Source organism: Mauremys reevesii, linkage group 1 (genome assembly GCF_016161935.1).
Source record: "Mauremys reevesii isolate NIE-2019 linkage group 1, ASM1616193v1, whole genome shotgun sequence".
NCBI lineage: Eukaryota > Metazoa > Chordata > Testudines > Geoemydidae > Mauremys > Mauremys reevesii.
In genome coordinates this window covers 14,318,387-14,330,723 of record NC_052623.1, presented here as the reverse complement: position 1 = coordinate 14,330,723, position 12,337 = coordinate 14,318,387, and the positions used below count along the sequence as shown (strand labels likewise).

Here is a 12,337-nt window from a genome sequence, read left to right as displayed (position 1 = left end):
GCACATGGCACTGCTGGGCTCCTCCCCAGACCGGGGGAACACTCCTGTGTTTTCCACACAGCTCAGCGTGTCTCTTCCTCAAATCTAGCCCAACATCCCACGGGAGATGACCGAGGTGCCGGAGAGGGAGGGAGTGTTACTGATGGGGCAGCGAGCTGGAAGGGCCTGGTTTTTGCACTAGCGATGGGTGAACCTCTAGCGGTCTAAAGGCAGAATCCAGGCTGGTTGGATGCTTTTCCGCGCCCAACCGGAGCCGAACGTCTCAGGCTGGAAATCTCTGGAGAACAGACTCTCCCACGAGGTTACCCACACTCCTTGTTCCCTGGCAAGGCTAGGGCTTTCTATCAGCATCACTGTCCCCCTGTTGTACAGAAGGGGAAACTGAGGCAGCGTGAGGCAAAGGGACTTGCCTAAGGTCACAGAGCAACTCAGTGCCAGAGCCAGGACTAGAACTCCTGGGTCCCAGCCCCATGATCTAACCAACCTCCCTCGCAAAGGCCGTGAGCCTGCAAGGTGCTGAGGCAATGGATAGAATGGGCTTCTTGTGCTGACCACTGGCCACTGCGCAATCAGAGGAGCTGCCTGAAAAACAGCAGCCAAATTTCAGAAGAAAAAGAGTCAATTAACCCTTTGGGATCCTCCACCATGGCTCGGGTTTGACGGGGGCTTGGGGAGGGCGGAGGTTCAGGCCGGCTCTTGTTTGATCCGGGCGGTTCGCCCAGCTCTAGCGCTTAAAAATAAAGAACGGGGGAACCGGAGAGCAACCAAACAGGAATGGTGAGGGAGTCTAGCTCACGGCCGCATCGCCGCCTGGTAGGAGCCCCGGGGCCCGGCGTCCGCTGAATCTGCACATGAGAACCGCAGACACGCGCAGGGCAGGACTACGCGAGCCCCGGGATCATTTCCTTGGCAAGCGATCACAGACTTTTCTCTGCCTTCGTCTCCAGAACTGAGCGGGGGTCGTCCCGCCCGGGTTAGTCCCTTTGCTGCAGGCTGAGGAGGGGTGGGAAGGGTGGGTCTCCTCTCTGACAAACACCGCACAGTGAGAACTGCCCTTCCCCTGGTCCCCCCAGACATTCTCACGCTGGCTGCTATACAGACACTTCGGGGCCTTACAAACCAGGCCAGGGACCTCCCTTAGATCCCGCTGGATTGTTAAATGCCCAGAGCCCGGGCACTAGTAAGGAAATCAATTCTCTTTATTTCCTACTAGCCTAGAGCTTGTATAGCGCCCACTTCGGGCCAGTCAGCGCGAACTCCCTGTGCGCGTCTCTGTGGGCGCACGCGTTCTCTCTCTCTGCCACGACCACACGGCTGCCTCCTACCTGAAGGGCCTTTTCCACAGCTTCTCGCAGCCCTCCAGTTCCACCAGCTCTCGGACGGGCCCTTTCACCTCTGCCGGCTTCGGCTCGTCCGATTCCCTGCGGGGAGAACGAAGCAGCACGTTCGCCTGGGGGCTGGGTGAGGAAAGCCTCCCCGACGGCTCGGCTGCAGGCAGGGTTTGTACCCCTTCAGCTAGCTCCGTTTAGAGCCTGCTGCCGCTGACGGGGCACAAAGGCAGTTAGCCCGGGACAATGGGGCGTAACCTTTATACCAACAGAACTGTGCCCACACCCAGGCCATGGCTGGCACCACTGGCATCGGAATACAGGGTGCTGTACCGGCCAAGCACTCCTAGCGTACAGACTACCGGGAAAGCACAGCTGTATTGGGTAAAGTGCTGTTTACCATTGTGACACAAAGGCCCCTTGGCAAAAAAACTGTCTCAGACCTGGCAAACTCACTACACCAAACACACTGCTTGCAGGGTATTTACCCGTAAAGGGTAACGTGTAAGGTCTCTATCAAAAGCTTGTGACTTACCCATATGCATGATCGGTGATGCGTGTACGGGTGATATTTAAGGGATATTGGAACTGTATTGACGTTTAATGCCCTTATGGGCTCAAGGTGAAAAGGAGTCACCAGGCAGTAACATTACTTGGCAATGGCCCCCCGTCCCCTAGCCAGCGGGTGACGTCACGCGAGGCTCAGTCGTCTACCAGTGCCCCATTCCAGAACAGTCACCGGAAAACCATCAGCGACAACCGCAAACAATCAAACCCGCCTGGCGGTAAAAAGGACCGTGATCACCCTGCCCGTGAATAAAGACAAGGGACTGATTCTGTATAACACAGCGCGGGGAGAGGCCCTCTGCACCCGTTTCCCAAGGAGCTGTCTTGTGGAGCGGGGTGTTCGCCGAAAGCTCGGACCCTGGTTCCCGTGCAACCAGCCAGCTCCGCAACAGGCTGAACTTAGGGGGAAAGCAACTTGATCAGATACGAACGGGAACTATTAATGAGCGTCGGGACCAGCTCGTGCTCTGTGATTTTGTTTTGTATTGTAACCGTTTGCTTCCATCCCCCTCTCTCTTGTTCCTAGCTGAATCGTGATCCTTTCTTAAACGACCCAGCCTGGGTTTCATGACAAGGGCTGTGTGTTATACAGGAGCAGTGATTGAAGGTAAAACTAGTCAACCGGGGGGGACGCTGCACCTTTGGGGGCAGAGGAGCTGGGATTTCGGGAATAGCCCATGCTAGGGGCTGGCCGTTGCAGGGGAATGCTTCAAGGGGACTCATCTATTCTTAGCCTGCACGCCGCAGCAGGGCTGGCCTAGCCCTGAGGAGAGCGTTTGAGAGTCACCTTGTTACTCCTTTTCTCTACTTCTCCGTCCTGGGTACCCAAGAACCATCACAACTCTCTACTGGTAAAAATGCTGGCCAGGGCATAGGGACTAGAAGGGTTTTTCCACTTCTGATTTCTATCATCCTGCCAGGAGACCTGGGTTTTAACAACACGACCATCCGGAGACCAATTATCACACGTGCCACTGAGCTGAGAGGTGCGGCCAAACGAAGGAATGCCCAGTAATGGCCAATCACAGCCTTGCTGGGCTGGGGGTCATGAGCTTCAGGCTTCATTGGCAGAGTTCCCAAAGTCAGATCACGTCCACGGCCAGAGAAGAGCTTCGCGGCGGGACACACGCTCATTTTTAACCTGTTTCGGTTGAGCCGTGGATACCCACGTGGAAGAGCAGCCGGCCAGCTTGTCTCTAAGCTCCGGAAGGCCGCTGACGCTGCCAAGGGCTGGTCTCCCACTACACCGGCACAGAAACACCGCACAGGGTGTGAAAAGTCCACCACGGAGCTGGGCCGACCCAGCCTCCGGCGCGGGCAGTGCGAGGCAAAGGGGAAATTTCTTCCCTGAGCCTCGCTGCTGCCCCTCGGGGAGGCAGGTTCCCTACGCCGATGGGAACTCCTCGGGTCGCTACAGGGAGTATCTACACTGCCGTCGTGCTGTGTCTCCAAGGGGAGAGGCTGGAGAGTCAAGCCAGGCCGATCGGCACTAGGACTGACCATGGCGTCACGGCTCACATGCCGCCAGCAGGGCCTTGCCTGCTCCGTGCTAAGGAGCTTTTCTCCGCCTGCTCAGATGGAACCCAGGAGCCTCCTCGGTTCCTACGCAGCGTCCTGGGACATGGGGTCTGGGGACGAGCTCAGGAGAACCAGCTGCAAGCAGCTAAGGAGCAGGTGCACTCCAGCCGGAGGCAGGGATGGGCGCTGGCTGCTAACCACGCCCGGGGATGGGGCTTAAACGACTTCTCTTGGGACATACCATGTTCCCTTTTCCCAGAATGCCCCACCTCTCGGCAGGGCTGCATGACCATGCATCACCAGCTCTCCTGAGAACCCCAGGTCTGTCTCACCGCCTCGTCAGCGCCCGGAGTCCCAGCTACTTACACATCAATACTGACAGTTCTCTTCATCACATTCCTCAGCTCCCTTAACAGCCGGTCTTGCTTCACCCTACAAGGACAGACGGGACGAGCTGAGGGGGTTGGGATATACCGGCGTGGCTCCTTCCCAGCTGTATATCCCCTTTGCCAGGCTGCGTCCAGAGAGAGAGTTCAAAAACTCCCCCTCCTGGGCCTAGCCCTCAGGCAATTGCATCAAGCCTAGCAAAGGTGGGAGCAGAGCCAGGCAATCTTAGCCCTTACCGGGAGCAAGGCTGGAGGACACAGGGGGAAGGACATCTGCATCCAGTCTACAGCGGGCAGCTCCAAAACTAAGAACGGCCAGACTGGGTCAGACCAATGGTCCATCTAGCCCAGAGTCCTGTCTTCCAACAGGGGCCAGTGCAAGGTGCCCCAGAGGGAATGAACAGAACAGGGAATCATCAAGTGATCCATCCCCTGTCACCCATTCCCAGCTTCTGGCAGTCAGAGGCTCGGGACACGCAGGCTGTGGGGTTGCATCCTGACCATCTTGGCTAATAGCTAGGGCTGTCGTGCAATTAAAAAAAATAATCACGTGATTAATCACAGTGTTAAACAATAATAAAATACCATTGATTTAAATAGTTTTGGATGTTTTCTATATTCTCAAATATATTGATTTGAATTACAACACAGAATACAAAGTGTACAGTGCTCACTTTATATTTGCTTTTTATTACAAATATTTGCACTGTAAAAAAACAAAAAAAAAATAGTATGTTTCAATTCACTTCATACAAATACTGTAGTGCAATCTCTTTACCCTGAAAGTTGAACCTACAAATGTAGAATTATGTACAAAAAAACAGCTACATTAAAAAATAAAACAATGTAAAATTTTAGAGTCTGCAAGTCCACTCAGTCCTACTTCTTGTTCAGCCAATTGCTCAGACAAACAAGTTTGTTTACATTTGCAGGAGATAATGCTGCCCACTTCTTGTTTACAATGTCATCTGAAAGTGAGAATAGGCATTCACAGGGCACTGTTGTAGCCAATGTCGCAAGATATTTATGTGCCAGATGCGCTAAAGATTCATATGTCCCTTGATGCTTTGACCACCATTCCAGAGGACATGTGTCCATGCTGATGACAGGTTCTGCTCGATAATGATCCAAAGCAGAGCAGACCGATGCATGTTCATTTTCATCATCTGAGTCAGATACCACCAGCAGAAGGCTGATTTTCTTTTTTAGTGGTTTGGGTTCTGTAGTTTCTGCATCAGAGTCTTTTAAGACTTCTGAAAGCATGCGCCACACCTCGTCCCTCTCAGATTTTGGAAGGCACTTCAGATTCTTAAACCTTGGGTCGAGTGCTGTAGCTATCTTTAGAAATCTCACATTGGTACCTTCTTTGCGTTTTGTCAAATCTGCAGTGAAAGTGTTCTTAAAACGAACAACATATGCTGGGTCATCATCCAAGACTGCTATAACGTGAAATACACCGCTACCTTGATATAACGCCACCCAATATAACATGAATTTGGATATAACGCAGTAAAGCAGTGCTCCAGGGGGCGGGGCTGCGCACTTCGGTGGATCAAAGCAAGTTTAATATAATACGGTTTTACCTATAACACGGTAAGATTTTTTGGCTCTCTAGGACAGCGTTATATCGAGGTAGAGGTTATATGGCAGAATGTAGATAAAACAGAGCAGGAGACATGCGATTCTCCCCCAAAGAGTTCAGTCACAGATTTAATTAACTCTTTTTTTTTTAAACAAGCATCATTGGCATGGAAGCTGTGACGGAGCGATTCTGGCGGGACCCAACTGAGAGTGCCAAATCAGGACCAATTGCTCAAACAGGGCAGTTACAGCCCCAGGCTGGGGTTTTTCCACCTCTAAGGCAAACCAAACCAGCCAGACAAAAGGGACTTTGGTCTCACCCCACTGGCTAACCACAAGTCACACAAGCAATTTCCTTAGACACTCCAGTCTCCCAGTATCACCACCAGTGCACTCGTCCTGGGGATAAATGGTCATGAAAACCAACACCCCAATAAAAGAAAAAGGTTCCCTCGATCCCAAAGGACCAAGCCCCAGATCCAGGTCAATATACACATCAAATCTTACCCACAAATCACGCTGTTGCCAATCCTTTAGAATCTAAAATCTAAAGGTTTATTTACAAAGGGAAAAAGGTAGAGATGAGAGGTAGAATTGGTTAAATGGAATCAATTACATACAGTAATGGCAAAGTTCTTAGTTCAGGCTTGCAGCAGTGCTGGAGTAAACTGCAGGTTTAGATTAAGTCTCTGGAATGCATCCCCCGCTGGGATGGGTCCTCAGTCCCTGGTGTAGAGCTTCAGTTTGTAGCAAAGTCCCTCCAGAGGTCAGAAGCAGGATTGAAGACAAGATGGAGATGAAGCATCAGGCTTATATAGACTTTTCCAGGTGTAAGAATCTCTTTGTCTTCACTGTGGAAATTTACAGCAAAAATATGGAGTCTGGAGTCACATGGGCCAGTCCCTGCATACTTCGCTGAGTCACAAGGCGTGTCTGCCTTCTCTCCATGGGTCAATTGTGTAGCTGATGGCTCTTTAATGGGCCATCAAGCCAGCTATGCCGGGCTAACATCAGCTTGTCTGGGACACTTCCCAGAGGCAGAGCAGAATACAAACTATAGACATTACAGAGCCAATACTTATAACTTTAACTACAAATGATACAGACATATAGACAGCATAATTATAATCAGCAACCCATAATCTGGTCTTCGACACCTTAGATGACCCCCTTTATCTAAGATTTGGTGCCACTGCAGGACCTTGGTTGCAACCCATGTTCTATATGGTCCCAATTTATATCAATAACGTCACACCCCCAACGCAAAATTGATGCAGGAAGGGATGACAAAACATCACTGACTGCATCCCAAGAGCCCCCTTTCCTTGGGTCTGTCTCACTACAGCTAGTGTTGGGCTAGAGGCCGTACCAGTGTATAACCGAAATGGTTTATCAAAGTCATGTTCAATAACATGAATGACTCTCCTTACAAACTCAAGGTATAACTTGGTTAGCTTTTGCAGCATGGTTCCTGTATGTTTCATGTGATCTTGCCAAGAGCTAAAGAAAACAGCTACTTTATCCATACCAGCTTTGGCCAATGTTTGGAACCCAATTAACATTACACCAATGTAGATATTGATGTTGTTCATAGAACAGGAATCTTGGCATTTAGCCATGAAAGCAATATGGTAGTGTGCCTCAGTTTCCCCTCTCATACAGCACATCAGGTCTGGAATGTATTTTCCCCTGTGAAAAGTTCCAACACTGTTTACATGCATTAACTGTGAAACATCAGTATAGCAAGGCCCTTTAACATAAAGTGTGTTTTCATGTATTCCTTTCAACATGTTCAAGGGATTTTCCAAAAGATTAGGCACATTGTACATTGTTACAGTTCTTGGCCATAGCAACACATTAGTTACAAAAATTAGCATTAGCAATAACAACAAATTGATTGCAAGCGTCCATCTACAAACATGTTTGTCATGCCACACCCTTGGCTCAATACCATTGGAGTTTGGGCCTTTTAGGGTTAACCTGTGGGTTCCCTTTGCAAAATTCAGTCTTCTCTTTCCTTCTTGTTCTTCAGGATTAAACCCTGATTTCTCTTGCTTAACAGAGATCACCGGCTGATGGGGTGGGCCCTCTGTGCTAACAGCTATTAGCAAGTCTTTCTTCACCCTGCCAGCCAAGTAATTCGCATCAACACAGACACTAGCTTTTAACTTCTTAGCTGCTATGGATTCCACGGCTGGACTTTGTCTCACAGAGATACCACACAAATCCAAGGAGTCTGAGGGTGAGAGCTGGCTTGCTCTCCCCTGCCTCCTCAAGCATTTAGCCATACAACTGTTCTGCTTTGAAAAACCAGTAACTGAATCTGTCCTCAGATCCTGAAGCACAGACTGCTCACTTACAGATTCAGCATGGAGACATTCCTGTCCCAACAGCATTGTCTCCCCCCCAACAAGCTGGCTACACACAGCCAGGTGGTTATAGGGCTGCTCAACTTCCTTAACAGCTTCTACTCCACCTGAGACCTTTTCAAAGCTGCCCACACTGGATCTCTCAAAAGGAAAGTCAGTGGATCCATTCACAACAGAAAATTTCTGGCTGTTAGGAACTGAAACTTCCCTGATTAAATCACTTTTACACCCTTCAGTTGCAGTAAACTGCTTGCACAGGCTACCATGAGGATTCCTTTCCCTAGGAGCTTCTCTAAGCAGCAATTCACCCCTCACAGAAATTCTGCCCTTCCCCTCTCCACCTAGGGCTTGCTCTACAGGAACACTTCCCTGAGCAACCACAGCCGCTTTCTGGGTCTCACCTACACTTAGACTCACTTCAGGCCCCACAGGCGGATTTCTACACAATCCCCTTTTAGGCACACCTACAGACTTTCTAGATAACAGGTCCGAAGCAGTCTCCTTCCCTTGGCCATGAACAAGTTCAGGAATCTTTTCCTTCTTGCTACAAGTTGTCAAACTGTCAGTAAGTAACACACTTAAATCACCTTCATGCCCTCCTTGTGCCCTGGCTAGGGTATCACCCTGATCAGACAGAGTTGCTGCACCCTTTTCCAACCACACATTAGCAACTGGCAAACTACAAGCACCAGAACTGTCTGGTCTTTGGGACCTTGCTATGACACTAACTGGATGCAACCTAGTCACAGTGCCATTCTCCCCAGCAGACACAAACTCAGGACTATTCCCTTCCTGGGCTTTAGCTGTATTTACAACCAACTTCGAGACAACTGAATCACCCTCCACCATCACAGGCTGACAGGCCCCTTCTGTCTGCTCCACTGACACAGAAGAGCTGGAGACACATTCTCCTTCACCAGACACACAGCTTGGGATCTCATTTCCCTTGTCCCAGCACACAGGGCTGTTCACAGACAACTGCTTGGAGACCGAGGTAGCTCCCTTCATAGGCAAGTCAATACCCCTGACAGAGACAGGCACATTCCCTTCACTGTCACATTTCTCCACACAGGAAACAGGTAAGGGATATGGACTCTCATCTTCCACTATCCCTCCCTTCCCAACCTGCTGATTAGACAAAGCCATCAGCTCACAAGGCTGCCTAGGCTCCTCCAAACTTTCCCTACCAGGCACATTGCCTCTCCCAACAGATAAGCTGCTGCTCTTTTCACTACACTGAGCTAATCACAGCAAATCACAGTTACCCATTTCAGGTTTACTTCTACAAGCTGCACTAGCCAATAATTCATTACCCATTACAAATTTACCCTCTCCTTCCTTAGTTAGGGCTTTAACCTGACCATCTACTTTAATCTGCTCCTGAGAAACATTTTCCTCCCCAATGAGATCTTTCTGCTCTTGATCTAACTCCAGATTAACTTCTGAGACATCAAACAGACATTCAGAAACTTCATTCCCAGACAAGCTGCTTTTTTGCACAGACAAACCTTTGGAGCAACCCACCTCAGGCAAATCCTTGCTCACAATAGACACAGGTTTAAGATTATTCCTCTCCTGTGACTGGCTACCTGGATTGAACAAAGCTTCAACATTTTCCCCAATTAAAAGATCTTCAGGCAATAACCTCCTGACGCCAGCTATCACTTCATGCTGAGCCCCATTCCACTCAAGGTGGATTCTGGCTAAAGGCACACGGACAGTAAACTCACAGAGGATCACAACATTCACACTCTGATTTGGTAAATAATCTTCTTCTTTGACCAGATCTGCTCTAACAAGAGTGATGTTAGAAGCCATAGTTTGCCCTAAACAGCTTTTACCATTGACTTTTACACTCTCATACATAGCACTGCCACAATTTATGGGGCCACCCCCTACTGAACACACAGTAACAGCATTGACATAAAAGGTGGCATTGTTGGGGTACATTTGGTTACCCCCAGACAACTGCTCAGAGTTATACAACATACCAACATTGTTACAAACTGGATTTTCCAGAGGATACAGTCTCTGCCGTTCTTCCCTTGCTTTTTTGACTTGGAGCTGGAGTCTAGCAGTTTCTTGTTGCATCTTGTGAGTCTCCTGCTGCACCTTGCGAGTCTCCTCCTCAGCAGCCAGCAGCTCTTTCTTTCTCTTAGCAGCCTCTTTTTCTCTCTCAGCCGCCTCTCTCTTTCTCTCGGCCGCCTCTTTCTCCAGCTGGGCCAAGACTTGCTTCTCTTCCATTCGAATTTCTGCCAGTTCTTGCTCATAATCAAACTGCAGGCTGTCTCTCAAGGCTTGCAGTTTCCTTGCTTTTCCTGATGCTCTCTGTCTCATGGTCACTGACCTTTAACCAACCAAACTCTCAATCCCAAAGTTAAAATTTGGATAGCGTGGGGTTCTGACCCAAAGCTTAATTGACCTGGTTCTGTGGATCCTGCCGACTACGCCACTGTGACGAGGCGGTTCTGGCGGGACCCAACTGAGAGTGCCAAATCAGGACCAATTGCTCAAACGGCAGTCACAGCCCTAGGCTGGGGTTTTTCCACCTCTAAGGCAAACCAAACCAGCCAGACAAAAGGGACTTTGGTCTCACCCCACTGGCTAACCACAAGTCACACAAGCAATTTCCTTAGACACTCCAGTCTCCCAGTATCACCACCAGTGCACTCGTCCTGGGGATAAATGGTTATGAAAACCAACACCCCAATAAAAGAAAAAGGTTCCCTCGATCCCAAAGGACCAAGCCCCAGATCCAGGTCAATATACACATCAAATCTTACCCACAAATCACGCTGTTGCCAATCCTTTAGAATCTAAAATCTAAAGGTTTATTTACAAAGGGAAAAAGGTAGAGAAGAGAGGTAGAATTGGTTAAATGCAATCAATTACATACAGTAATGGCAAAGTTCTTAGTTCAGGCTTGCAGCAGTGCTGGAGTAAACTGCAGGTTTAGATTAAGTCTCTGGAATGCATCCCCCGCTGCGATGGGTCCTCAGTCCCTGGTGTAGAGCTTCAGTTTGTAGCAAAGTCCCTCCAGAGGTCAGAAGCAGGATTGAAGACAAGATGGAGATGAGGCATTAGGCTTATATAGACTTTTCCAGGTGTAAGAATCTCTTTGTCTTCACTGTGGAAATTTACAGCAAAAATATGGAGTCTGGAGTCACATGGGCCAGTCCCTGCATACTTCGCTGAGTCACAAGGCGTGTCTGCCTTCTCTCCATGGGTCAATTGTGTAGCTGATGGCTCTTTAATGGGCCATCAAGCCAGCTATGCCGGGCTAACATCAGCTTGTCTGGGACACTTCCCAGAGGCAGAGCAGAATACAAACTATAGACATTACAGAGCCAATACTTATAACTTTAACTACAAATGATACAGACATATAGACAGCATAATTATAATCAGCAACCCATAATCTGGTCTTCGACACCTTAGATGACCCCCTTTATCTAAGATTTGATGCCACTGCAGGACCTTGGTTGCAACCCATGTTCTATATGGTCCCAATTTATATCAATAACGTCACAGAAGCATCCTCTGGAATAGTGGCCAAAGCATGAAGGGGAATATGAATATTTAGCATATCTGGCACATTAATACCTTGCAATGCCGGCTACAAAAGTGCCATGCAAATGCCTGTTCTCTCTTTCAGGTGACATAGTAAAGAAGAAGCGGGCAGCATCATCTCCTGCAAATGTAAACAACCTTGTTTGTCTGAGCAATTGGCTGAACGAGAAGTAGGACTGAGTGGACTTGCAGGCTCTGAAGTTTCACATTGTTTTGTTTTTGAGTGCAGTCATGTAACAAAAAAAACTACATTTGTAAGTTGCACTTTCCCAACAAAGAGATTGCACCACAGTACTTGTATGAAGTGAATAGAAAAATACTGTCTCTTTTGTTTATCGTTTTACAGTGCAAATATAATAAAAAATAATATACACTTTGATTTCAGTTACAACACAGAATACAATATATATGAAAATGCAGAAAAAATCCAAAATATTGAATACATTTCAATTAGTATTCTATTATCTAGTGGGATTAAAACTGTGATTACTCGCAATTAATTTTTTTAATCATGATTAATTTTTTTTAGTTAATCGACAGCCCGACTAAGAGCCATTGGTGGGCCTACCCTCCATGAACGCATCCCGTTTCTTTTCAAACCCAGTTCTAGTTTTGGCCTTGACCCCATCCCCTGGCACCGAGATGCGCAGGTTGACTGTGCCTTGCAGCGCTCTGCCATGCGAGCTAGAGACCGCCCGTGGCTGGAGAGTTTATTAGGGCTTCTGTCTTCCTCACAGGGAAGCAACACAGCTGGCGGCCGGCCGGAAGTAAGCTCAAACAGGGGGCAACGGAACAGCAGAAGGAGCCAGAGTCAAGAAGCAGGATGGCCCAGTGGTTAGGACACTGGCCTGAGATATGCGAACCTTTGGTTCAAGGCCTTCCTCTGCCACAGACTGCCCATGTGACCTTGGGTCAGTCCCTTAACTGCTCTCTGCCTCAGTTTCCCCATCCGTATAGCAGGCATAAGAGCCCAGCCCTGCATCACAGGGGGGCTAGGAGGATAAGGTCATTAAAGACT

General features: G+C 48.7%; 1 protein-coding gene across 1 annotated transcript in view; it reads right to left on the bottom strand.

Annotated features, from left to right (window-relative positions):
• The window catches only part of ATG16L2 (autophagy related 16 like 2), a 70,465-nt gene that overhangs the window by 29,162 nt on the left and 28,966 nt on the right, over positions 1-12,337 (bottom strand). Inside the window, exons 6-7 of the mRNA XM_039532522.1 lie at positions 3,780-3,845; positions 1,326-1,421 (exon numbers count right to left, since the gene is read on the bottom strand). Of these exons, the coding sequence (XP_039388456.1) occupies positions 1,326-1,421; positions 3,780-3,845 (162 nt within the window). The remainder of the gene's footprint in view (positions 1-1,325; positions 1,422-3,779; positions 3,846-12,337) is intronic.